Here is a 27,988-nt window from a genome sequence, read left to right as displayed (position 1 = left end):
ATACTAAAGGTTCTTTGAGGTATGGTAAGGTTAAAGTGTGCAGTTTGATTAATGTGTCCGAATTCAATTAATTTGTTCGGGCCATTCAATATGATTGGATGGTGTTTTTACAGGCCTGTCCTTTCCACAGCTGAGTGACATTTCATTTTTTTTTGACAATGCATTGATTAATTTGTTATAATCAGGGTGAGGCTTTTAAGCGATATAGTAATAATCATGATTGAGCTTCAATTTCAATTCAGTCCCCAGTGATGGACTCTTTTTGGCACCGGGTTGCATTTTGGACATTTCTGCCTTAAGCGTAGTAGTAACGCCTGCCCCAACGGTGCGCACTAGGTGCCCTTTTCACCTTTGTCCCTGCCCTTCCAAATGTCTGTCTTTTGAGTTTGCACATTCAGGCGTACCAGGGGACTGTTTTTTTTTTCCTATGGCCTTATGATGAGGTGGAATTTGCACATGTAAGATGAGGAAGGAAATAGATAAATGAACTGTATGATGAAGATGTTGGATCAGAAAGCTGTCAGAGCTCTCCAGCAGCATCTCCTCTCTCTCTCTCTGAACATGGAGGCTCTGGAGGAAGCTGAACTCTGCTTTCCCCACATCAACACCTCCTGCAGGAAGATGACAGGTCCTTATGTGGAGACCATGATCGCCTACACTGTGCTGTCCTGCATCACGATACTGACCGTGATCCTAAACCTGCTGGTCATCATCTCTATCTCACACTTCAAGTAGAGTCACAATTTCTTCACATAGTTCCAGCATATGATTAAATTTAGGTCTCTCATGCATCCATGTTTGAAAAATTGTCCTGGTATTATATTGTTGGTTATACATAGCACATCTGTGTTGTCAGTGTTGATTTTTCTCTGATTTCAGGCAGCTCCACACCACCACCAACCTCCTCCTCCTCTCTCTGGCTGTCGCTGACTTCCTCGTGGGCTTCCTAACCATGCCACTTCTTCTCCATCACAACGAAGGCTGCTGGTTCTTGGGCGACGTCATGTGTGTCGTGCATTACTTTTTCGCTTTCCTCGTTATCAGCGTTTCAGTTGGATGCATGGTGCTCATATCAGTCGACCGCTATATCGCAATTTGTAACCCCATGTTTTACACCACCAGAGTCACTTTGAGCAGAGTTAAACTCTCTGTTTGTCTGTGTTGGATATTTTCAGGTGTACATGGTAGTTGGATATTGAGGGATGTCTTAAAACAGCCTGGCATGTATAACACCTGCTATGGAAATTGTGTAGTTGTGGTCGGTTTCGCTGAAGCACTTGTTGATATTATTGCCACGTTTTTAGGCCCCATTGTAATCATAGCAGTTCTGTATTCGAGAGTGTTCGTGGTGGCTGTGTCTCAGGCTCGGGCCATGCGCTCTCACGTCGCAGTCGTCACAATTGAGCGTTCCCAGAATGTAAAAGCATGGAAATCTGAGATTAAAGCAGCCAGGACTCTCGGTATTGTAATGATAGTTTTTCTTCTCAGTTCATGTCCATATTATTGTTTTACTGTTGCAGCTGAGACTAACATGGTTGGGGCGTCATCGTCGGGCATTGAGCTTTGGTTAATGTATTCAAACTCAACCTTTAACCCTGTGATTTATGTCTTTTTCTACCCGTGGTTTAGAAAAACCATTAAACACATTTTTACTCTTCAGATTCTGCAGCCTGGCTCCCGTGAAGTGAGTGTGATTTAGAAGGAGAGAGAGACTGTGAAGAAAATATTAAATAAAATTTCTTCTGTCAATTGTGTCATACATTACTGTTTTAATCCTGTGACTTTTTTTTTTTATTCTAACATATTATACATTACATAGAATTAACATATGTGTATGCCTATATATTAAGAAATCTGAACACATTTCTGTGCATTGCTTTTAGAATTTGAACCCATTTTGCTCATATACACTACCCTACTGTGCAAAAGCCTTAGGCCATCATTATTTGTTGTTTTGGCATTGCTTCAATCACCATAGAGTATAAATATGTCTCAATCACATCCAGAAAATACAGGAAATATGTATGTGTAAATAATAAAGGAGATTTAGTGTGACCTGCCCTTATAATTGAACAAAAACACGACCCCAGTTCTCTCGGAAAAATGTCTGTTACGTCAAGTTTATTTGATCCTTGGCATACGCATGATGCATGACTTTAACTCATCAATAGATGAGACAAACCTTCAGGCATATCATTCCAATCCAAATGCCACTGACTACAGAATTAACCCTAACCCAAGTACAGCAAAAATGGGCGTGGAGCCCTGATACTTTAAATGTCCATAACAGTTCAAGGTTGACAGGAAACCAGTTGTTTTTTTTTGTAGTAACACGTGTGGTTCATGGTGAGAAAAATATGGATTTCAATGATTATGCAGTATTTCAACAAAATGACGTATTGAACGCATTTCTCATGGGTCAACAACTGAAACAACTACTAAAAGACACCGTGATTGTTTCCAAATTTGTTCAAAGCTGTTTCAAATTTTAGCATGACCTTGAGAAAGCTAATTGCATTTGGAATACATTTTGATGGCAGTTCTCAATCCATTTGTTCATAAATCTCCCGTATCACTCAAGGTTAAAGTGAGACTGTTCCCCTGTGGAACTGCCATGGTTAATTCTGTTGTGATTAACTAATCTAAATATCATCCAGTCATTTTCGGAATTGAGGTTGTACATTCAGGAGTACAGGAGTATTTTTTATTTTTTTTTTCGCTTTGGCCTCATCATGAGATTTGCATATGGGGGAATGAAGAAGATAAATTAAGAGTGTTTCGTCAGAGCACGGCAGCGTCTCCTCTCTCTCTGAAGATGGAGACTCTGGAGGAAGTTGAAGTCTGTTTTCCCCACATCAACAACTCCTGCAGGAGTACGAGGCGTCCTCACATCGAGACCACGCTCATTTACTGTGGGCTGTCCTGCGTCATTGTGCTCACGGTGATTCTTAACCTGCTGGTCATCATCTCCATCTCCCATTTCAGGTAGAGTCATAATTTCTCCACGTGGCATAAAGAAACAGGAATGAAAATGTCTTTGACTGCTGGTGTAAATGCCCTTCCCTGCTATTCTAGTTCTACTTCTATGATAACTGCTTGTAACATGATTCCTACATGTGTCACGTACGGTTTCGGTGTTGATCTTCTCTGATTTCAGGCAGCTCCACACCACCACCAACCTCCTCCTCCTCTCACTGTCTGTCGCCGACTTCCTCGTGGGTCTCCTGGAGATGCCCGGTCATCTCCACAACCAAGGCTGCTGGCTCCTGGGCGATCCGATGTGTGCCGCGTATTGCTTTGTGTCTTTCCTCGTTGTCAGCGTTTCAGTGGGAAGCATGGTGCTCATATCAATTGACCGCTACATAGCAATCTGTAGCCCCATGTTTTACACCACCAGAGTCACTCTGAGCAGAGTTAAACTCTGTGTTTGTCTGTGTTGGATATTTTCTTTTGTGCACAGCATTTGGATATTGAGGGATTTCGTAAATCAACCTGAAATATATTACCCCTGCTATGGAAACTGTGTAGTTGCTGTTGATGTTGCTGAGGGAGCAGTTGATCTCGTCGCCACCTTTTTAGGCCCCATTTTAATCATTGCAATTCTGTATTTACGAGTGTTCGTGGTGGCTGTGTCTCAGGCTCGGGCCATGCGATCCCGCGTTACAGTCGTAAGAATGGAGCGTTCCCAGAATGTAAAAGCAATGAAATCTGAGATTAAAGCAGCCAGGACTCTCGGTATTGTAATGATCGTGTTCCTAATCTGCTCGTGTCCATATTATTGTTTCGCTGTTACAGCTGAGAGCAAATTCGACGCGTCAACGGCAGTCGTTGAACTGTGGTTCTTGTACTTAAACTCGATGTTTAACCCTGTGATTTATGTCTTTTTCTACCCGTGGTTCAGAAAATCCATCAAACACATTTTTACTCTTCAGATTCTGCAGCCTGGCTCCCGTGGAGTGAGTGTGATGTAGAAAGAAAAGAGAGACTGTGATGGACCAAAGGTGACTTTGAGTGTCGTGAAAGGCACCTCCAAATATAATGCTTTATTATTATTATCATTATTATTATTAACGCTGTTGTGAAAATATTAAATATCAAATGTTGGAGACCCTGATTGTGTCAATATTTCTGTTCATTAGATATTAACTTAACAAATGTTTTAGACCACCACCCAAAAACCACAGCAGCCCTAAGTGAATTTATAATCATCAAAAATGTTTAAGTGTCTTTAACCCTTTAAGTTTAATTAAGTTAATTTTTTTTTATTATTATTTTATTTACTTATAACAATAACGAAAAAAATCATATATATATAGATAGATATATACATATATACATATATATAGATAGATATAGATATATACATATATATACACATAATATATACATACATATACACATATATAAACATACATATACACATATATACATATACATATATATACATAGAGTATACAGTTTAGTGATTCAGTACGTCCGCGAGATTCACGTCCTCAGTCTCACAGTTCAGTGTGTCAGAACGTTTGCGAGATTCACATCCTCAGTCTCGCAGTTCAGTGTGTCAGAACGTTTGCAAGATTCACATCCTCAGTCTCGCAGTTCAGTGATTCAGTACGTTCGCGAGATTCACGTCCTCAGTCTCACAGTTCAGTGTCAGTACGTCCGCGAGATTCACATCCTCTGTCTCGCAGTTCAGTGCGTCAGTACGTTCGCGAGATTCACGTCCTCAGTCTCACAGTTCAGTGATTCAGTACGTTTGCAAGATTCACGTCCTCAGTCTCGCAGTTCAGTGATTCAGTACGTTCACAAGATTTATGTCCTCAGTCTCGCAGTTCAGTGATTCAGTACGTTAGCAAGATTCACGTCCTCAGTCTCGCATTTCAGTGTGTCAGTACGTCCCCGGGTGAGTGACTGCACAAACTCTCGTGCTCTGAGAAACTCCACCTCCCTCCCTGCCCACACAGTGGCGGCGTCATTTGCCGAAAATTCACGACATCATTCACCGAAGATTCCTTCATGACCAACACAACGAATCCTTCATGACCAACACAACACTAGCCTCAAGGCGTACTTCCTGTTGCCAGTAGGTGGTGCAATTACTGGCTGTGCAAGTTATCTCTTAAACTCATTACAGAATTCTCTATCGCAGATCAGCGTTCTCCATCAAACTGTTTTCTTGTCTCTGCAAACATACTACTACCATGTTTGCCAAGGTAAACTGCATACAGATCAAGGGAAGGCGAGGGCAGCGACTGTCTGGGTGGAAGTCTTCTGTGTGGATAGTGGGAACACAAAATGTGTTTTTGAAGTAGATTTCCTGCAAAATTCATGGGATTGCCCTAAAACCTGATCAAGCTTCACACATCCTCACGTGTTCACCAAGTTTGGTGAGTTTCTTGTGCCTGACATGGCCCTCAGACGTGCACTCAACAAATTAGCAAAATAAAAGGAGAAGAGAATGAAAGCGGACACAATAGGGCCTTCATCCTAGTTGTAGCTCTGGCCCTTAATAGATTTGTTGAAAGGACACCATGTGCTGTCTTTCCTCATAAACTGTCTTTACATGACAATCTGGGGAGGTTGTTGTTTTTTTGGGAGGGGAGTGGTAGTCTTTTCTCACGAAATGGCATTTGCATATGTGAGATGATGACGAAGAAAAGATATAAATCCGTTGTGTGATGAAGACCTTAGGCCAGAAAGCTGTCAGAGCATGGCAGAATCATCTCCTCTCCCTCTGAACGTGGGGACTCTGGAGGAAGCTGAACTCTGTTTTCCTCACATCAACACCTCCTGCAGGAGTACGAGGCGTCCTCACGTGGAGACCACGCTCATTTACTGCGTGTTGTCCTGCGTCATTGTGCTCACGGTGATTCTTAACCTGCTGGTCATCATCTCTATCTCCCACTTCAGGTAGAAACACAATGTTGAATGGTTGTTATGTGATTTCTGCATGTATTATGAATGCTTTCAGTGTTGATCTTCTCTGATTTCAGGCAGCTCCACACCACCACCAACCTCCTCCTCCTCTCTCTGGCTCTTGCTGACTTCCTCGTGGGTCTCCTGGAGATGCCGTGTCATCTCCACAATCAAGGCTGCTGGCTCCTGGGCGATCCGATGTGTGCCGTGTATTCCTTTATAAGTTTCCTCGTTGTCAGTGTTTCAGTGGGAAGCATGGTGCTCATATCAATTGATCGCTACATAGCAATTTGTAACCCCATGTTTTACACCACCAGAGTCACTCTGAGCAGAGTTAAACTCTGTGTTTGTCTGTGTTGGATATTTTCTATTGTGCACAGCAGTTGGATATTGAGGGATTTCTTAATTCAACCTCAAATATATTACCCCTGCTATGGAAATTGTGTCGTCGCTGTCAATGTTGCTGAAGGAGTCGTCGATCTTGTTGTGACCTTAATAGGCCCCATTTTAATCATTGCAATTCTGTATTTACGAGTGTTTGTGGTGGCTGTGTCTCAGGCTCGGGCCATGCGCTCTCACGTCACAGTCGTCACAATGGAGCGTTCGCAGACTGTAAAAGCAAGGAAATCTGAGATGAAAGCAGCCAGGACTCTCGGTATTGTGATAGTCGTGTTTCTTATCTGTTCATGTCCGTATTATTGTTTTGCCGTTGGAGCTGAAAGTCACTTAGACGCGTCAACTGCAGTCGTTGAACTTTGGTTTATCTACTTAAATTCTACTTTTAACCCTGTTATTTATGTCTTTTTCTACCCGTGGTTCAGAAAATCCATCAAACACATATTTACTCTTCAGATTCTGCAGCCTGGCTCCCGTGGAGTGAGTGTGATGTAGAACTGACCCTGAAAATATTAAATTCAAATGTTGGAAAGCCTGACTGTGTCAAGTATCTCTGTTCATTTGATATAACCTGATGGTTTTTCTTTTTGTAAATCACAATTTCCAAACCATAAAATAATGTTGTTTTCAGTCACGAGTGTTAATTACATTAATATCTTCTCTCTAAAATTGAAGTCACTGGCAATAAATCAACCAGTAGTTCAGCTCTGTCATGTTTTATTCTAGTTCAAGCACAGTCACACATGAACTTGCAAATTACGTTAATTAGTTTGTTCTCATTGGTTTTTCCACTGTTATTAAATAATGTTATTACCTGTTCGTTATCACTCTTGTATAGTATTCTTTTAGTTAGTCAGTTTATCAACATACACTGCAAAGAAAACACATATTTGTGCATTGCTTTTTTTTTTTTTTTCACTCAATTAAATGCAAACTGGAAACGAGTGTTTTACTAACATCATATTGGCTTCAGGGAGGATGGAAATGATGGATTTGCATAAATGTGAAGTATTTTAACATCTATCCATGGTAATCTATGACACTGCAGTGGAAATGACCGTCTCTATATTCTATGAAAACTGAAAATGAAGCTTTTTGGTGATAGCGCATTGTGCGTTGAATATTACCGTCTATGGCGACGATGCACCAACTTATTTACAGGTTTTATGAAGTGTGGTTCTATGAGTTACTGATACATGGTCATTATGTTGAATACGGCCGACTGTGCAGTGCCCGAGAACGTGCATGGTGAAAGGCGGAGTCCGTTCCGCTGCATGGCTAGTGGGAACGCAAAATGTGAAAATCTGTTTTCAACTACAATTCCTGCAAAAAAATGTGTTGATATAATAAAAAACAGATTCCACTAAACCCATTTTTGCCTTTTTTGGCCCCGTTAGCAAGGAAATTGGCACGGTATTGACACCGAAGCGCAACATTAAGGACCCAAGGGCTAAAAAATGATTCTGGGGGTAGGGTTTTCTCATCTCATGAAATAAAATAAATCAGTTGTGTGAAGAAGACCTGAGCTCAGACAGAAAGCTGTCAGAGCATGACAACTTCTCTTCTCTCTGTCTCTGAACATGGAGGCTCTGGAGGAAGTTGAACTCTGTTTCCCCCACATCAACACCTCCTGCAGGAGTACGAGGCGTCCTCACATGGAGATCGTACTCACTAACTGTGTGCTGTCCTGCATCATTGTGCTCACTGTGATTCTTAACCTGCTGGTCATCATCTCTATCTCCCACTTTAGGTAGAGTCACAACTCTCGAGTTATAACTGCTTGTAACATTTGTGTCGTGAATGCTTTCAGTGTTGATCTTCTCTGATTTCAGGCAGCTCCACACCACCACCAACCTCCTCCTCCTCTCTCTGGCTGTCGCCGACTTCCTCGTGGGTCTCCTGGAGATGCCCGGTCATCTCCACAACCGAGGCTGCTGGCTCCTGGGCGATCCGATGTGTGCCGTGTATTGCTTCCTATCTTTCATCCTTATCAGTGTTTCAGTGGGAAGCATGGTGCTCATATCAATTGACCGCTACATAGCGATTTGTAACCCCATGTTTTACACCACCAGAGTCACTCTGAGCAAAGTTAAACTCTGTGTTTGTCTGTGTTGGATATTTTCTTTTGTGCACACCAGTTGGATATTGAGGGATTTCTTAATACAACCTCAAATATATTACCCCTGCTATGGAAATTGTGAGGTTCCTTTCAATGTTGCTGAGGGAATCGTCGATCTTGTTGTGACCTTAATAGGCCCCATTTTAATCATTGCAATTCTGTATTTACGAGTGTTTGTGGTGGCTGTGTCTCAGGCTCGGGCCATGCGCTCTCACGTCACAGTCGTCACAATGGAGCGTTCGCAGACTGTGAAAGCAAGGAAATCTGAGATGAAAGCAGCCAGGACTCTCGGTATTGTGATAGTCGTGTTTCTTATCTGTTCATGTCCGTATTATTGTTTTGCCCTTGGAGCTGAAAGTCACTTAGAACCGTCAGTTGCAGTCATTGAACTTTGGCTTCTCTACTTAAATTCTACCTTTAACCCTGTGATTTATGTCTTTTTCTACCCGTGGTTCAGAAAATCCATCAAGCACATATTTACTCTTCAGATTCTGCAGCCTGGCTCCCGTGAAGTGAGTGTGATGTAGGGCACTGAAAACCCTCTATGGTTCAGATGGTCACGATGTCTAAACCATAAAAATAAAAATGGTCTAACCAGTCACCAGTGTTAATTGCAAGTATATTTTCTGCCTAAAATTCTATCGTCACTGTCAATAAAGCCCCCAGGAGTTCAGAATACTGATATGTGTTTTATTCCAGTTTCAGCAGAGTCACACATGGAATTGCTTAAATCAAAAATAACAATAAATTGTTTGGTTTTTTTTTAAACACCAAAAAGCAATAGATGAACTTAATTTAGTTTAATTATGTTACACTTTTTATTGTAGGCCCTCAAAGTCCCTCAATGTGTAAATTGCTTGTTGTATACACAATAAAATACATCTGCAACAAGGGCAGCACTGAACAGGCCCCCAACGATTTCTAATGTCCCAGTATAGTAACTGTACACCACACCCTGAACACTTCACGTACATTAAACAATGTCTGTTCCTGAAGGTGTGCTTCCTGTTGCCAGTAGGTGGTGATATTAAATGACTTGCAGGTTACCATTGTGGACCAATTGACCCTAAAAAGAATGTGAAAAAGCATATGAACGGAGCTGAAGCCTGCTGCGTGCTATTCATGCAAACATACTTTGGCCATTATCAGGGTTGTTGTCGTGGTAACCCGCATACAGATTGGAGTCTGTGTGAGCGGAGCCCCCGCTGCATGGCTAGTGGGAACACAGAAAGTGAAAACCCGTTTTCAACTGCAATTCCTGCAAAATCCATCACAACATTCTAAAACTTGGTGGAATCGTAATTTTCACAGGTCCCGATGGTCACACCGATTTTGAAAACTTTTCATCCATGGTAAGGCCCTCAAAAGTGCAATCGAAAAGTAAGTGAAAGAAAAAGATGAGTCAGAGTTGACACAATATGGCCTTCGCAAATAGTTTCAGTTGCCACAGAAATTTTAAGATTTGGTTAAAGGACGCCATGAATATGAAGAGCATATTCGAGGGACGGCTCAGGTGAAACGGTTTAGAAATTGAATCAGAAAGTCCAGAGTGAAATGGTTTGGTGGCGTGCAGAGGAGGGACAGTGATCACATCGGACAAAGGATGGTGAAGATGCCAGGCTGGAGAAAAAGAAGACCACAGAGAAGGTTCATTGATGTTTTGAAGGAGGACATGCGGACAGTCGGTGTAACAGAAGAGGACACAAGGGAAAGGACAAGATGGAGGGAGATTATCTGCTGTGGCGACCTCTAAAGGGAGATCCCAAAAGAAGAAGAGGTGAAAGGACAACATTGGCCATCTTTTCATGAGAACCAGTGGAGTTTTTTTGGGGGGGGTGGGGGGGGGGGTTGTCTTGTCTCATGGAAAGACATAAATTAGTTGTATGAAGAAGACCTTTGGTCAGAGAGCTGTCAGAGCACGGCAGCGTCTCCTCTCTCTCTGAACATGGAGACTCTGGAGGAAGTTGAACTCTGTTTTCCCCACATCAACACCTCCTGCAGGTTTATAAGGCGTCCTCACATGGAGACCGCGCTCATTAACAGTGTGTTGTCCTGCATCATTGTGCTCACTGTGATTCTCAACCTGCTGGTCATCATCTCCATCTCCCACTTCAGGTAGAGCCACAATGTCACTGTCTTTTGGTTTCATTGGCAGCATTATAGTACATGCTGTTTTGTATATTACATGTCAGTTTTAATATTCTCTGATTTCAGGCAGCTCCACACCACCACCAACCTCCTCCTCCTCTCTCTGGCTGCCGCTGACTTCATCGTGGGCTTCCTTACCATGCCACTTCTTCTCCATCACAACGAAGGCTGCTGGTTCTTGGGCGACGTCATGTGTGTCGTGCATAACTTTTTAGGGTTCCTCCTCGTCAGCGTTTCAGTGGGAAGCATGGTGCTGATATCGGTCGACCGCTACGTCGCAATTTGTGATCCCATGTTTTACACCACCAGAGTCACTCTGAGCAGAGTTAAACTCTGTGTTTGTCTGTGTTGGATGTTTTCAATTGTACACAGCACTTGGATATTGAGGGATGCCTTAAAACAGCCCGGCATGTATAACTCCTGCTATGGAGATTGTGTTGTTGCTCTCAGTGTTGCTGAAGGAGTAGTCGATCTTGTTGTGACCTTTTTAGGCCCCTTTTTGATCATTATCATTCTGTATTTGAGAGTGTTCGGTGTGGCTGTGTCTCAGGCTCGGGCCATGCGCTCTCACGTCAAAGTCGTCACAATGGAGCGTTCGCAGACTGTGAAAGCTAAGAAATCTGAGATTAAAGCAGCCAGGACTCTCGGCATTGTGGTGGTTGTGTTTCTTCTCTGCTCAAGTCCATATTATTGTTTTGTTGTTGCAGCTGAGACTAGCTTGGTTGGGGCCTCATCAGCAGGCATTGAGCTTTGGTTCGTGTTATTTAACTCCAGTCTAAACCCCGTGATCTATGCCTTTTGCTATGTGTGGTTCAGAAAAACCATCAAACACATTGTCACACTCAAAATACTGCAACCTGGCTCCTGTGACACCAGTGTGCTGTAGAAAGTAGAAAGAGACATTCAAGTTGTGGTGGCGGGTCTTGGCAAAATAGTCCAAATTTGAGAGAATTGCATATAGTAGCTCAGGTTTTTCATTTCCATTTCTGAAATGTCTGTAATATTGTCCATTGAAAATGTTTATTGGTGAAATCTATCTTAGAAATAGCTTTGGTTCGAAAATTTGACTACAATGGGCAATCTTTCTTCATTAACTGACTTTGATATGAGTATATTGATTTTGCAGATGTGCACCAGTGATGTATCATTTGTGTATAGTTGTAATTGTATTGTTGAATTTTGTCATTTATGAATGTATGTACTGCAGACACTGGAAAGTCAAGTGGGAAAATAATAATGTGTGTGCATGTGCGTGGATTGCAGTACACTCATTAGGATCCAAAATGGGCTCGTTCTAAGGTCTATATATTAATCATCATATGGTCATTTTTGTCGTAAATCATAAAAAATACACTCTTAGAAATAAGGGTTCCTAAAGAGTTCTTCTACAAGGGCTAAGGTTCTACCTGGAACCATTTGCTTCTGAAAAACCCTTTCCCGAAGAAAGGTTTTTTCAAGGGTTCTTGGCAACACTAATGGTTCCAGTAAGAACAATGTTGATCCAGAGAACCCTTTCAAACCCTTCCGGAATAAAGGGGTTTAAAAGGGTTCCAGGTGGAACCTTTATATAAGGTTCTACCTACCAAAAAGGGTTCTTTTATGAGGACAAGCCGAACAACCTTATATGGCTCTACTTAGCACTTTTATTTCTAAGTGTGTAGACTCCTTCCTTTGGTAATGTCTCAGTCGCCCAGATAGGATTTCAAAGTGTCTTCCTGTTTCACTCTCAACACGACTCGAACGCTAACGTACCACTGGTGGTAGCTCGCTGATTTCGGAAGACACAACAACCTGGATGAGCGAGAACCTTCACAGACATTTTGCTACTCACCTTGTTAACAGTAGAACCTTGTTAAAAGTAGAGAAATCTTCAGGGGTTAGCTAAAGGCAATTGGGCTTGGTCCAGTTGAGTAGAAGATGTTTCACCTCTCATGCGAGCATTTCATTATTACGTCACGAATCAAGATGCATTCGTTGTTGTCGTGGGGAGCGAGGGGGAGGAGGAAGATGGTTTAGCTTTATGATGGGCAGCGGAGAGCTGGAGGAGCATTGCGGATTCTTCTCTCAAAGATGGAAACACTGGCGGAGGAGGCTGAACTCTGCTTTCCGCAGCTACTAAACTCCTCGTGCAAAAAGCCAGTGCAGTATGGTATTCAGACCGTACTCGTTTTCTTAACAATGTCCTGCATCTCTTTGCTCACGGTGACACTGAACCTGCTTGTTATCATCTCTATCGCTCACTTCAGGTACGAAGATAAACCCGTAGTCTCATCTTACTTGTCTGGTATTGTCAAACACAACATGAATGTCCTTTATTCACAAGTGTTTGCTTTGAAGCAGTAGCACGTGTACGGTAATTCATTTCACATTGCTGCAATAATGTGTTCAGTGATTCATTTTTTTCTGTCCAGGCAGCTCCACACCTCCACCAACCTCCTCCTCCTCTCTCTGGCTGTGTCAGACTTCCTCGTCGGCCTCCTGCTGATGCCGGGTCAAATGCTCATGCTAAGTGGCTGCTGGGTTTTGGGTAGGATGATGTGCAGGTTGTATATCCACGTCTCTTTTAGCGTGACATCCGTGTCGGTGGGAACCATGGTGTTTATATCGGTCGACAGATACGTGGCCATTTGTGACCCGTTGTCTTACTCCACCAAAGTCACTCACCGACGAGTTAAAATAAGTGTTTGTCTGTGTTGGGCCTGTTCTCTGTTCTATAACGGTGTGATACTGCACTTCTTCCTGACAAACCCAGACGCATATAACTCCTGCTACGGAGAGTGCATAGTTGTGATCGGCGTCATAACAGGAGCTGTCGATGTCGTCGTGACCTTTGTTGGCCCGATTGCCGTCATCGTAGTCCTGTATATGAAGGTGTTTGTGGTGGCTGTGACTCAGGCTCGAGCCATGAGGTCTCACATCACTGCCGTCACAGTCCAGGGCTCAGTTACCGTCGCGGCTGAAAAGTCGGAGAGAAAAGCAGCCAGGATTCTTGGTACCGTCGTGGTTGTCTTTCTCATATGTTTCTGTCCTTATTATTATCCCGCTCTTGCGGGCCAGGACATGCCAACAAGTCTGGCCTTTTCTTTGTTTGGCATCTGGCTTCTTTATTGTAACTCCTGCATCAATCCCATCATCTACGCTTCTTTCTATCCCTGGTTTAGGCGATCGATCAAACTCATCGTGACACTTCAGATACTGCAGCATGACTCCTGTGACGCACACATACTGTAGACATTTCCTCAGCAAAGCACGCTTAACATTGTGTATTTATGTGTTTTTGATGTGGTTAAAGTACAATAAATGATTCAGTTAATGCTGAAGTTGCTGGGTTTTTATTAAACATGTAAATGAAACAGTGTCACTCTTGCAAGGGGCTTGGGTTTATTTTCACTGTCTGGCTTCATTTGGGTCAAACGTGTTAATCCCACCAGTAAAGAAAACCATTATCTTTGGTCGCCTTTGGTTCCACAGAAACAGCAACCCTGAACCCGACACATGGCTCGGCCTCCGTACTATCACGTGTAATGTATTTCAACTGATTAGAGAAGATAATGTTGCACCTTCCATGTCAACTTATACCCACAAACCCTACAGTCAGAATCCCATAATGACAAAAAAAGAGAAAGATCTAGATGTTTGCTGTGCTTTTGCAGAAGTCAACAGCACAACAGACTGTCAAACAGAGCATGCCGCCTGGCAGAGGGTGTTTCTAACTGCAGCTGATGAACCTGAACCCTGAACGCCTGACTCCACTTCTGCAATCAAGCACACACAGGAACACCACAGGGGGGGGGGGGGGCGTGGAAGAAGCACTGGAGGAAGCAGAGTGTCCAGAGCGTCCACCTGGTTTTTAAAAGTCCTACATTTAACATGAAATCACAGCCGTCGTCAACGAATTTTTGACAATTCCAAGAGACACATAACATATGCACATGAGCACTGCACCAACAAATGTATTTCATTTCTACAAACAGGTTCCTTGAAACCTTTAACACTTGTGTGATTTTTAATACAATGCTGTGAAAGGAATTTAAAGCAGCCAAGCAGTCAAGGTTTCAAGGAATATAGTCATGGAAATTGTTTTCTATCATGTATCAGCACCTTATTGGTATATATATGTATATATATATATACATATATATATGTCTTTCAGTGAGGTTAAGGGGCAGTTTAAGAGACTTTGCAAGACCCAGGCAAGAGGGACGACACAGATCTGGGTGTGTGTGTGTGTATATAAGTCAAAAATTCAGGCTTTTAAAACATTGTTTGTTTTTTTTACGTCTTCTTATGTGTTGTTGAGGTTTTCGATTTGTTTTATATCATTATCGTGACATAAAGGAGCAATGGTTGTGGAGAAGTCACAAAATAGACCATGTTCCTCTGTTATTTTTCTTCATAAAAACGACCCAAAGAGAACTTTGAACAACTTCAATCCAATTGTAAACATTATGAGTACTTTTCACTCAGGTGTTTGGGGGGAAAAAAGGATATAAGACACTCTATTTCTGTTTCTTATAGCCCCTGAAGATACTGTATGTTTTAAAATGTGTGTCCTAAGGGTTCATTCTCTTTCTTCCACCCCCCTCTCCTGTATGTGTGGGTGCTCCTGTGTGTGCTTCATTACAGAGGTGGCGTCAGGTGTGCAGGATGCAGGTCAGCAGCTGCAAACCATGTTCATCAACCAAACCCTGTTTTAAGATTTTTCAAACAAATCAAGCCAAATAACTGACTATAAACCCAAACCACATACAAGAGTGATACTGGTGCATTTGCAGCACCGTCGAAGCGTCATGTTTATTATGATCACTAAAGTCTGTGTGCGTTTATAATGTTCACAAATCATAATCCCTGTTCTGTTTGTCATCCCTTCTTTTAACCATCTGACATGTTTAAAGGGACAATATGTAGTATTTATGGGTTAATATTACCCAAAATCCACTTTTGTATACATATTATGTGCTCCTGCATTGTTTAGTCGCTGTATAATATTCTTTGTTTCATTTTCGTAGTGTTTCAAAAAGTCATTTAAAATAACATGGTCGCGGGCCGCGGTCGCATAGCCACTGTTAGCAGCGAGACGCCATGTTTCTACCGGAGCCTGTAAGGACAAATGCGAGAGAACAAATCAAGCGTCTCTTTACTTGTAGCGGAAGTCCCGCCTCCTCTCTCTCCGCTTCGTCTGCTACAGTCGCAGTAGCTCGCCTCTCCCTCGCCTCACGAACCTCATCTGCTGACACGGAGAAAGACGACGAGGACGACATTTGACCAGCTGCGGATAACCGTAGCGCTCAGGGAAGGGAGGGGGTGAGCAGAGCAGCAGATCTTTGTTGTAAATTTCAGCCTCTCCTCTAGATGGCACTATAAACTACTTACTTCACCTTTACGAGAAGAGGCAACTTCATTTCTTTTATTTATTTAGATTAATTCGCCTCCTCAAAGAACACATGTTGAAGCTAAATATGTTGGCCTGTTGGTAAATAGTCACAAAAGTCGCAATGCAAATGAAAGGACACAACGGAAAAATGCAAAAAAAAAACACAACATGAATGGATAAACAAGAAGCAAAAACAGATGAAAAAGCTCCAGCACAGATCCAAATGTATTTGATCATTATGTCATCATCATCATCAATGTTGTTCATGGCAACAGAGGGAGGAGCAGGATGAATTTCACTTTATAATGGAGCGTCACGGAGCAGCGAGAGAGGGCAGCTGATGTGCCGCCTGTCTTCTCTCTGAGTATGGAGACACCGGAGGACGCTGAACTCTGCTTCCCACTTCTCCTGAACACCTCGTGCAAACGGACGTTGGACCACAGCGGCCCGACGCTCTCCGTGTACGTCATCCTGTCCTGCCTCTCTTTGCTCACTGTGACGCTCAATCTGCTCGTCATCATCTCTATCTCCCACTTCAGGCATGAAGAGAAACTAACGTTTTGCATATCTTACTTTTTCTGATCGTCAAATGCAGTCGGCGTTGAGTGCCACACACGTATCTGTATACATGTATATTGTAGCCTCACTATATGAATAACATTGATGACATTGAAAATTGATGCATGGAAGTGATGTGGTGATTCTTTGTGTGCAGGCAGCTCCACACCTCCACCAACCTCCTCCTCCTCTCTCTGGCCGTGTCAGACTTCCTCGTCGGCCTCCTGCTGATGCCGGGGAGAATCATCCTCATGAGCGGCTGCTGGTTTTTAGGGAGTGTGATTTGTGGTCTGTTCTTCTACGCTTCGTTCTTTCTGACGTCTACGTCGGTGGGAACCATGGTGCTCATATCGGTCGACAGATACGTGGCCATTTGTGACCCGTTGTCTTACTCCACCAAAGTCACCAACCAACGAGTTCAAATAAGCGTTGGTCTGTGTTGGGCCTGTTCTCTGTTCTATAACGGCGTGATACTACGCGCGTTCCTGGAGCATCCAGACGCGCACAACTCCTGCTACGGAGAGTGTTTCGTTGTGATCGACTTCATAACAGGAGCTGTCGATATCGTCGTGACCTTCGTTGGCCCGATTGCCGTCATCGTAGTCCTGTATATGAAAGTGTTTGTGGTGGCTGTGTCTCAGGCTCGAGCCATGAGGTCTCATATTACAGCTGTCGCGGTCTCAGGTGCTGCGACTGCAAACAAATCTGTGAGAAAAGCAGCCAGGATCCTAGGTATCGTTGTGGTCGTCTTTGTGATATGTTTCTGTCCTTATTTTTATCCCGCTCTCGCGGACACGTCGCCAGGCATCGCCTTTAAGTTTTTCGCAGTCTGGTTTCTTTACGGTAACTCCTGCATCAATCCTATCATCTATGCTTCTTTCTATCCCTGGTTTAGGAGATCTATCAAGCTCATCGTTACACTTCAGATATTGCGGCCCGACTCCCGTGACACGCAGATACTGTAGAAATGTCGACATCGTCTTTCGCTTATAGCTTGTATGACAAAAACCTGTTCATGTAATTTTATGAAAACGAATGATTTTTCTTCACGCTGTTGTCCTCTTTGTTGTCAGTTGGGTTAAAGAAAGGATGGGGGAACAGAACAGGGATTATATTTTATGGCTCTAACATTATAAACTCACAGAGACGTTAGTGATCATAACGAACCCTTCAACAGTGCAGTCAGTTCATGGCTTGACATATGGCTTATTTTGGGTGAAAAATGTTAAACTGGTTCGGTTAAAATCATGAGCTTGATGCTTCTGGTTTGCAGCTGCTGACCTGAATCCTGCACTCTTGACTCCACTTCCTCTCAGTGGCTTATAGTTATGAGCCGTGTCTCATTCTCGTAGTCCGGATGTTGTCAAAATGCATAATTTCAAAGTTTTTGAGAAGCCTAACCCGGCTTATTCGACCCAGTCAAACCTAATATTTCATGTCCAAAATTATCTTCTGTGAATGATCAATAATAATAGAGTCCACTTACATATTGTTGTCAAACTATTGTTGTAGAACTAATGTTTTATTCCTGAACAAACCATATCCGTTCAAATCGTAAATCATGAATCATATTTCAGGTTAATAACATGTAACTTGTCCATGTTTTTCTCTCAGTATGAGACACATCACATTTACTCTTATACATACTTTGTTTTAACATAAAATGTATTCTAGGTATGTTTATTTTACATCAGATATGTGTAAATATACCACATTAGGTGGGGATGTTTTGGCTGATTATCACATTTACATAGAACAACCCCCTCCTGGTCTAAGCTGTCAGAGAAACCACACCTCTCTGTATGAGCACAGATACTATTGTTGTGAGCTACACTGCTACACAGAACAATACATTTACATAATACATAAATAATACATAAAAATGGCTTATTCTGTTATCATTTCTTGTCCTTACACTCATGTAGATGATTTCCATCATCTGTTTTTGTTTCATATAAATGAAAAACAAAATATACTACATAAAAACAGATACATATTTCTCATATCAAATCAAATGAAATACTTTTAAGTTGCTATGTGGTGTAGTGTGGATGGATCAGTCTGTTGTGGTATCTCTCAGCTAGTTGCTAAATCATTGGCCTCACAGTCAATACTTCATACACGAAGCTGTGTCATTCACACATGATTCAAGCACATCAGCATTTTAAAACAACAATACTGAGCTACCCAGACCTGCCCGAGGCATAAGCAAACAAAGCAGCTGGTTGGGGGGCCCCCTGGTGATCGGGTGTGGGAGGACCAATATTTTATCTTTTTTTTTCTTTTTCTTTCTTTTATATTGTATCATCATAGATACATTCATACCGTAAATCCTCTAATAGTGGCCTGTATTCCATTAGCGGCCGGGTCTCTAACATTGGCCGGTCTTGCTGTCGGCGGGGGTAAATAAAGGCCGGTCTCTAATAGAGGCCGGGGCTATTATTAGAACCAACGTTTTTAAATGTCTAATTGAACGCACAAATATACAGATGAGACTGTTGAGCTCATTAGAAAGCCACCAGAGCACTTAAAATGTTGCTATGACGTTACGAATCAAAATGCAAGAGACCTGCACTCCTCCAGTCATTCTTGTAGCCATACATTATCCTGCACACCTTTGTACAGCTAATACCGCTTTTAACATTACATCAATGGTAGCCTAATCAAAAATCTAAAAGCAAAGACCATCAGATTTCTTTGCTATAACATTAAATAATCTCTGCTAAAAGTATGCTACAGTTGCTTACCGTGTTATGGTGAAATACTTAAATGACAGCTGGAATGCTCCTCATCTGAACAATTATAATCCACAACTAACGCGAGTCCATTATCAGCGTCAACAAACTTGCTCTGGGCAGGCCTCAACATTATGCTTGTGATAGTAACATGCAAGTACCACAGGGGGGCAATGTTTGCCCCCTTGACTGATGCCCGCCTGCGCGAGGAAGAGAACGGACGCGCAGCGAAACATGAGGAGGACGAAGAGGAACTGTATAACGATGCACTTGTTGTAGAGGCTGGCGCGAGTGATGAGGAGATTACAGGGAGAGATGAAGAGGAGGAGGATTTTTATGGTTTTTAACTTCAAAGTGTTTACAATGCACTACCGGTATGTTTGCTACTTTTTTGTTAATTTAGCCTGAATTAACGGTATTTGTTGTTGGTGTTCTGTATGCATACCATATGTTATGGTAACTGTACTTTTTCAATAAATGAACTTATTAAAATGAACTTAGTATTTTATAGGTTCAAATAGACACAAAATGTCTTTTTTATTCATTCTACTGGTAGTCCGTTTTGCTCAAATAGAAATAGAGGCCTGCCTCTAATTCTGGCCTCCTTCCAATAAAGGCCAGGGCCGCGATGAGCTCGAGTAAAATACAGGCCCTGGCCTATATTAGAGGATTTACGGTATATCTGAATAGTGTTAATCATATATTTTTAATCTTTTTTTTTTTTTTTTAATTCAAGTCCAGTATCACCACACATAGTGTTTCACATTTGAGTATGAAAGTGCAAATTAAAAATAGGCCATGTTATTTTACTCCCCTGTAATGCAAAAAAAATAAAGTAAATAACACAGCGAAAATATAGTTGATGCAGTTTATCAAGGTACAAATCCAATTCAGCTTCGGGCCCGATAAATGTTTGGGCCGGCCCTGGAGCTAGTTAATAACAATGAAGCCACATAACGCTCTGAAACGTACAGTGGGTTATTAAAAGACAAAACATGTTTTAATCCCTGTATGTGACTTCGAATGAACGTAGATTAACAACGTTAATGAAAACTCAAAATGACCTGCAACTCAAAATAAGTTGCTCAAAATGTCCCTCGGCCTATTTGTTCCCGGTGTTGCCATGGCTGGCACCATATGTTTAAGTTAAGAAATATTGGTGTAACTGTGGAAGAAATTCAAGGTGAATTCAATACAAGGAGAAAACGAAGAGGCAGAAGCACACTGACTGTCAAACAGATTATAAAGACTACTAGAGTGTGTTTCTAACTGAGCTAAAAAAAAGAAGCAGAAGGATTGACAACCAGTACTTTTGGTGATGTTCAATGATGGGGCCTCTGAGATCCTTCAACAGTTAGACTTCGAGGGGAAGGAGAATTGTGATTCAAAATCTCTTGAACATGTCATTAAATCCCTTATTTTTTTGTCTCAACAAACTAATGGTGTGGTGAATGTATGTGATCATTATTACATCACACAACACAACACAAGCAAATGTTGCTCATGGAAACAGAGGGTGGAGTGAGGTGATATTCACTTTATAATGGGGATCACGGAGCAGAGAGAGGCCATTCTGGTGCAGCTTCTCTCAGAGTATGGAACCACTGGAGGAAGCTGAACTCTGCTTTCCACATCTCCCGAACACCTCGTGCAAAAGGCAATTGCAGGATCGCGGTCCAGCTCTCTTTGTTAACATCATACTGTCCTGCATCGCTTTGCTCACTGTGATGCTGAATCTGCTCGTCATCATCTCCATCTCCCACTTCAGGCATGGAGACTCACTCATAACCATATCTTATCTTACTTGTCTTTCATTCACACAGTGGAAAATGCATGGAAGTGATGTGGTGATTCTTTCTGTGCAGGCAGCTCCACACCTCCACCAACCTCCTCCTCCTCTCTCTGGCTGTGGCAGACTTGCTCGTCGGCCTCCTAATGATGCCTGGTCAAATCATGCTCATGACTGGCTGCTGGTTTTTGGGGAGCTTCATTTGTGGTCTGTTTAACTATGTCGCTTTTCTTCTGACGTCTGCGTCAGTGGGAACCATGGTGCTCATATCGGTTGACCGATACGTGGCCATTTGTGACCCTTTGTCTTACTCCACCAAAGTCACTATCCAACGAGTTCAAATAAGCGTTTGTCTGTGTTGGGCCTATTCTCTGTTCTATAACGGTGTGATACTACACGTCTTCCTGCGAAATCCAGACGTACATAACTCCTGCCATGGAGAGTGTTTCGTTGTACTTGGCTTCATAACAGGTGCTGTTGATACTGTTTTGACCTTTGTTGGCCCGATTGCCGTCATCGTAGTTCTATACATCAAAGTGTTTGTGGTGGCTGCGTCTCAGTCTCGAGCCATGAGGTCTCGTATCACGGCTGTCACAGTCAAGGGCTCAGTTACTGTCACGGCTAACAAATCTTTGAGAAAAGCAGCCAGGATTCTTGGTATTGTTGTGGTCGTCTTTGTGCTGTGTTTCTGTCCATGTTTTTATACCGTTGTCGCAAACACGTCGCCAACTTTAGCTTTTACAAATTTTGCACTGTGGCTTCTTTATTGGAACTCCTGCATCAATCCAGTGATCTATGCTTCTTTCTATCCCTGGTTTAGGAGAGCTATCATACTCATTGTTACACTTCAGACACTGCGGCCTCACTCCCGTGATTCACACATAATGAACAAATGCTGAACCATCATATGTGTACACATGTATTTACTCTTAGGTGGTGGTTTTGTTTCAAGTTGCCATTTTATTTGTATTTGAATACTGTTTGTGTGATTCACACATACTGTAGAAATGCCTTTGACATCTTTTTCTGCACATTGTCAAGACCTGTTTATGTATATTGAGGTGGTCAAGTAATACATATTAAAATGAATACATAAATAAATGTCTGTTTTTTTTTTCTTATGGACAGAAAAATACATCAGGTATTATGTATTATAATGAAGTTTGTTTGTGATAATAACTGCCTTAAATGCATCAGTATTAGTTTTTTTAAGTGGTTTATTGTCACTGAACTTTGTTGAGTATCAGTAGAAAATTAACCGCAGTAAAAAAACTATATATATATATATATATATATATATATATACCCTCGATACTGTTGGTACACATTAGTATTTTTAATTAAACAGGAAGGGCAACCAGCATAAACATTTCTGCCACATCAAATGTGCAGATCATCCGCTGCCGTGACCCCTAGAGAGGGAGCAGCCATGTGTTGATCCAGGTATTTGAAACTGAGATTTTTGAACATGGTTTGCAGCTGCTGAAATGAACCCTGCAGACCTGTAATTAAGCACAAAAAACACACATATGGGGGGTGGGGGGGGAGTGGGAGAAAGACACACCTGCCTGCTATAGAGCTCCAGTAGCTGATGTCACAACCAAAGCCCCTTTTCCACCTATGGTCCCAGCTCGCCTCCGTACGGCACAATTTAGGTTGGTTTTCCACTACAAAATAGTTCCGACCTAACATGTGCTGGGTCGTCACTCCATGAAACTCCTGTGAAACTCCTGTTTCACACGTGGCGCAAAACACAAACGAGTGACGAGTGATGTGTGAAGCAGTTGTTTTCAGTGTAACTGAATCAATAGAATCAGTTAATTGTAGGGCTGTCAAAAGATTAACATTTTTATTCAGATTAATCACAGGGTAGCTGTGGATTAATCACGATTAATTACCATTCGTAAATATGGCAGAAAAATTCAAATTTTCTCGGAGCGATAAATAAAGTATGTGAAAATATATATGTAAAAGAACAATAAAATACTGTAAATAACTTGTAAAAACCTATACAAACTTAGTAAACACATTTACAACATTGTAAAGGACCCACATTATAAGACAATATAAATAAATAGAAAAAATAAAATACTGTAAATAACTTTTAAAAAAAACTTTAAAAAAAACTATACATTGCTCTGTAAATAACTCACATTATAAACAAAATATAAAGTATAGAAGTAAAATAGTTTTCTTGGGGGTACTAAACCCACAGCAGGAAATTCCTCATCAGCACTGCTTCTACAGCTAGCATTATGACGCTAATGTTAGCTGCTGTCTGTGTCCCCGTTAGTTATACAACGACTGTTAATGTTATGATTATATCATCTATCATATCACATCTTCTAACTACCTGATTGATAAGTCCTCTTCGTTTTCCTTCAGCTTCGTTTACAACTTGCAGAACGATAACTTCACACGGGTTAACGTGAGGTGACGTGGGGCCCCGTTAGGGGGGGGGGGGGGGTGTTTCCTACTGAGATGTCATTGCAAATCAATAATTGTGGGGACGGGGATGCGGCTGGTCACTGATGCATTTAGGGAACAGCCCTCAGGCTCCGAGTGTCGGGTGCCCCCCTTTCGGCTCGGAGACCCAAGCAGTTGCCTGCCTTGCCTGTTCACAAACCGCACGTCTACCCGTAGCGCGACGAAAGTGAGAAAATTCGTTAACGCGTTAATTTTGACAGCCCTAGTTAATTGTAAAAAAAAATAGTTCAATACTTCCTCTATGACCGCACCAGGTACTATCGCAAAAAGTGGAAAACGCAAAATAACCGTGCCGAGGCGAGTTGAGTCGAGTCGAGTCGGTGGGAACCTCATATATATCGTGGTTTCATGAGGGGAAACAACAGGAAAAGTAGGGATTAGCTGAGTTTCAAAGCAGAACCAGCAGATGAGATGGGGCGATGGTGTTTCAGTCATCAATACAAGGTGAAAACAAAGAGGCAAAAACACACAAATTGTGGCCTTGGCAGACTGTCCAACAGATTATACAGACTGACAGAGTGCTAACTGAGCTAAAAGCAGAAACAGAGGGATTTACAACCAGTACTAGCTTATGTTCAATGTAGGGGCCTCCGAGATCCTTTTTGCCTGGGCCTTTCCAAGTCTCTTATAGAACATTATATTTTTTGGTTTCGAAGTAATTGATGTTGCGGTCAATGTATTTGATCATTATTACGTCACACAACACAAGCAAACGCTGTTGGAAACAGAGGGAGGAGCGAGATGAATTCACTTTATTATGGAGATCACGGAGCAGAGAGAGGGCATTCCCGCGCAGCTTCTCTTCTCTTCAGAGTATGGAGCCACTGGAGGAAGCTGAACTCTGCTTTCCACATCTCCCGAACACCTCGTGCAAAAGGCAACTGCAGGATCGCGGTCCAACCCTCTTCGTTTACATCGTACTGTCCTGCATCGCTTTGCTCACTGTGATGCTGAATCTGCTCGTCATCATCTCCATCTCCCACTTCAGGCATGAAGACTAACTCATAACCATATCTTATATCTTACTTTTCTTTCATTCACACAGTGGAAAATGGAATGATGAATGGAAGTGATGCGGTGATTCTTTCTGTCCAGGCAGCTCCACACCTCCACCAACCTCCTCCTCCTCTCTCTGGCTGTGGCAGACTTGCTCGTCGGCCTCCTGCTGATGCCGGGTCAAATCATGCTCACAAGTGGCTGCTGGTTTTTGGGCAGTGTGGTTTGTCGTATGTTTACCTATTTAGCTTATATCCTGACGTCTGCGTCAGTGGGAACCATGGTGCTCATATCGGTTGACAGATACGTGGCCATTTGTGACCCGTTGTCTTACTCCACCAAAGTCACTCACCAACGCGTTCAAATAAGCGTTTGTCTGTGTTGGGCCTATTCTCTGTTCTATAACGGTGTGATTCTACACCTGAAGAATCCAGACGAATATAGCTCCTGCTACGGAGAGTGTTTCGTTGTACTCGACTTCATAACGGGTGCTGTCGATACCGTTTTGACCTTTGTTGGCCCGATTGCCATCATCATAATTCTGTATCTGAAAGTGTTTGTGGTGGCTGCGTCTCAGGCTCGAGCCATGAGGTCTCGTGTCACGGCCGTCACACTCCAGGGCTCAGGTGCTGTAACGGCGAAGAAATCTGAGAGAAAAGCAGCCAGGATTCTTGGTATTGTTGTGGTCGTCTTTGTGATGTGTTTCTGTCCTTATTTTTATCCCGCTGTCGCAGACACGTCGCCAGGTTTTGCTTTTTCAAATTTTGCACTCTGGCTTCTTTATTGTAACTCCTGCATCAATCCAGTGATCTATGCTTCTTTCTATCCCTGGTTTAGGAGAGCTATCGTACTCATTGTGACACTTCAGACACTTAAGCCCCACTCCCGTGATTCACACATACTGAATAAATGCTGAACCATCATATATGTAAGCATGTACTGTATTTTCTCATCAGGTGGTGAATAAACCTAGACGGAAAATAGAAATAAATGTTGGCTTGACATCTTTTTCTTCACATTCTCAAGACCTATTTATGTGTTTTGTGGTGGTCAACTAAGACATGGTAAAATTAATACATAAATAAATGTCTGGGGTTTTTTTTTCTTAAAGACAGAAAAAGACATCAGAGATTATGTATTATAATGAAGTTTGTTTGTGATAATAACTGCCTTAAATGCATCAGTTTTGGGTTTATTGTCAATGAACTTTATCAACCCATTAAGGCCTGAAGCGCCTGGAACAAAATGCCTCTAAAACCTGAGCTTCAATGCCTACTAAATGACTGATTTCTCAGCCTCTGTAGCAGATGTAGGAACACAATTCAAAAAGTATTTGAGAGCTTACACCTGTGAAATTTAGTTTATTTAGATACAAAAATGTAAAATTAAAGTGAATAGCTATTTTCAATTAAAAAACAGTAAGAAAATAAAGTAATATCAACTTGTGCCAGTGCCTTGATTTAGTCCTGATGGAGTGTGAAGAACAAGAATATCACAGTCTGCTTCTCATGTGACGGTGATAGAGCTTACAGCGCTGTGGCATCTGCAGGTATATCCATTGTCACCCCTGCTGCGCGGTTGTAAACACTCCGTCGATTACGGTGCTATTTATCGTCGTTATCGCCGACCTCGTCGTCTTCAAACATAATTATGCCTTAACCGTAAATCCCGGTCGATTTGTTCAGCGCGTTCGAAGTTCATGGAAGACGAGAGACTCCTCAAAATCACTGCCTTCAGAAATCTCTCCGCTGTCAAAGTCCTCCATGTTCGCGCACAGTAATTTCAAAACAATGTCGCGAGGAACCCTTATACCCCCCCGAAAATTGACGTATCCGTTTTCCCGGCGTCTATGGTAGAAATGTGGCAATGCTTTCCCGGCGTCAATGGGTTAAGTATCAGTAGAAAATCAACCGCAGTAAATAAACGTACCCTTGATACTGTTGGTACACATAAGTGTTTTTATTAAACCCTTCAAACAGTCAGTAGATTCAGCAGTGAGGTCTGATTCTTGTGGTTCCACAGAGACAGCAAATACACAAGGCCTTCTTAGTACTGTGTGTTCTTCACACAAGTGTCAGCTGGTTTGATGACAGACTGGAAAACTGGAGGACCAGGGAAAAATCATTCAATATAAGGCAAAAACAAAAAGTCAAAAGGGGAAAATTGAGGATTCTTTGAACTTGGCTTGTGAACAAAAGGGTTGCTGGCTCGGATCACCCCTAAACCAGGGTACCTTGCAAATTGGACCTTCTAAACCAGGGTTTCTCACTCCTGGTCCTGGGGAGCCACTGTCCTGCATGTTTTATATGTTTCCCTGCTCCAACACACCTGATTCAAATGGTCAGCTCATCAGTAAGCTCTGCTGAAGCCTGATAACAACCCATCAGGTGTGTTGGAACAGGGAAAACTCCTACAACATGCAGGACAGTGGCTGCCCAGGACCAGGACTGAGAAACCCTGCCCTAAACTGACCACAGAGGGACCACATCAAGAGTACCCCTTGTGCTGATCCCAAGCCCGTATAGACGGTAGGTCAGGAAGGGCAACCAACGTAAATATTTCTGCCAAATCAAATGTGCAGATCATCCGCTGCGGCAAACCCTAGAGAGGGAGCAGTCATGTGTCGATCCAGGTATTTGAAACTGAACTCGATGAATATGGTTTGCAGCTGCTGAAATGAACCCTGCACACCCGACTCCACTTTGGCCTGATTCTTGTGTCTTGCTCATTACGTCATATGCATAGTTCTAAATTAAGCAAAAAGACCGCGAAGACCATTGGCACGGGAACCAGGCAAACCAGACTTTGCGACGTCCTCTGCCCAGTGCCAATCCTCACCGGGCCCGTTACGGGTAACCCCCGGCTCGCAAGGCAGCGTTCATGGCAGCCCCGTGCTGCCGTAACCTGCTCTGTGGGGATTGACGCTGGGCAGAGGACGGCGCAAAACCGCGGCGTTGACATGTCCAGTGGAATTTGGTTGCTTTCACACCTGAGGAACCGTACAAAAGTAGGGCAGATAAGGCGGCAGATAAGACCACCCCTTCAGGCAGGTCTCGGACTGGTTGATTTGGTGCGCACCAAAGTACTGAGATTACATTCCCACCGCATGCAAACGAACTGACCAAGGGACCAAACAAGTTTGGTACGCACCAAATGCTGTAGTTGTGAAAGCACCCTAACAGAGTGTATTTCTAAATGAGCTTAAAGCAGAAACAGAGGGATTGACAACCAGTACTAGGTTATTTTCAATGTAGGGGCCTCCGAGATCCTTTTTGCCTGGTGCTTTCCAAGTCTCTTGAACATGTGATTGAATCCCTTATTTTTTTGGTCCGAAGTAACTTATGTTGCGGTCAATGTATTTGATCATTATTACATCACACAACCCAAGCAAAAGCTGTTGGAAACAGAGGGAGGAGCGAGATGAATTCACTTTATCATGGAGATCATGGAGCAGAGAGAAGGCATTCCTG

At 42.5% G+C, this 27,988-nt stretch overlaps 5 protein-coding genes across 5 annotated transcripts; all 5 read left to right on the top strand.

The window, feature by feature from the left end:
- Window positions 1-501: 501 nt before the first annotated feature.
- Window positions 502-3,474, top strand: LOC310938393 (trace amine-associated receptor 13c-like; the record flags this gene model as incomplete). Its single annotated transcript, XM_083902886.1, has 5 exons — window positions 502-731; window positions 880-1,684; window positions 2,816-2,985; window positions 3,158-3,372; window positions 3,461-3,474. The coding sequence occupies 5 exons, from the start codon at window positions 502-504 to the stop codon at window positions 3,472-3,474; spliced, it is 1,434 nt and encodes a 477-aa protein (XP_083759012.1).
- Window positions 3,475-5,710: 2,236 nt separating this feature from the next.
- LOC310938392 (uncharacterized protein) lies at window positions 5,711-13,810 on the top strand (the record flags this gene model as incomplete). The annotated part of the gene is made up of 9 exons (XM_083902885.1): window positions 5,711-5,910; window positions 8,145-8,412; window positions 8,626-8,722; window positions 8,889-8,943; window positions 10,433-10,546; window positions 10,646-10,916; window positions 11,130-11,237; window positions 12,716-12,825; window positions 12,991-13,810. The coding sequence occupies 9 exons, from the start codon at window positions 5,711-5,713 to the stop codon at window positions 13,808-13,810; spliced, it is 2,043 nt and encodes a 680-aa protein (XP_083759011.1).
- Window positions 13,811-16,319: 2,509 nt separating this feature from the next.
- On the top strand, window positions 16,320-17,476 carry LOC310938391 (trace amine-associated receptor 13c-like; the record flags this gene model as incomplete). The annotated part of the gene is made up of 2 exons (XM_083902884.1): window positions 16,320-16,492; window positions 16,669-17,476. 2 exons carry the CDS (start codon window positions 16,320-16,322, stop codon window positions 17,474-17,476), a joined length of 981 nt encoding a protein of 326 aa, XP_083759010.1.
- Window positions 17,477-20,841: 3,365 nt separating this feature from the next.
- LOC310938389 (trace amine-associated receptor 13c-like) lies at window positions 20,842-22,451 on the top strand (the record flags this gene model as incomplete). The annotated part of the gene is made up of 3 exons (XM_083902882.1): window positions 20,842-21,014; window positions 21,112-21,643; window positions 22,428-22,451. 3 exons carry the CDS (start codon window positions 20,842-20,844, stop codon window positions 22,449-22,451), a joined length of 729 nt encoding a protein of 242 aa, XP_083759008.1.
- Window positions 22,452-24,337: 1,886 nt separating this feature from the next.
- Window positions 24,338-25,434, top strand: LOC310938388 (trace amine-associated receptor 13c-like; the record flags this gene model as incomplete). Its single annotated transcript, XM_083902881.1, has 2 exons — window positions 24,338-24,510; window positions 24,618-25,434. The coding sequence occupies 2 exons, from the start codon at window positions 24,338-24,340 to the stop codon at window positions 25,432-25,434; spliced, it is 990 nt and encodes a 329-aa protein (XP_083759007.1).
- Between the last annotated feature and the right edge of the window lie 2,554 nt (window positions 25,435-27,988).

The sequence above is a fragment of the Microchirus variegatus genome, assembly GCF_963457635.1.
Source record: "Microchirus variegatus genome assembly, chromosome: 16".
Lineage (NCBI taxonomy): Eukaryota > Metazoa > Chordata > Actinopteri > Pleuronectiformes > Soleidae > Microchirus > Microchirus variegatus.
Note: the sequence above shows the minus strand (reverse complement) of the source record. Positions and strands in the feature narration are given on the sequence as shown.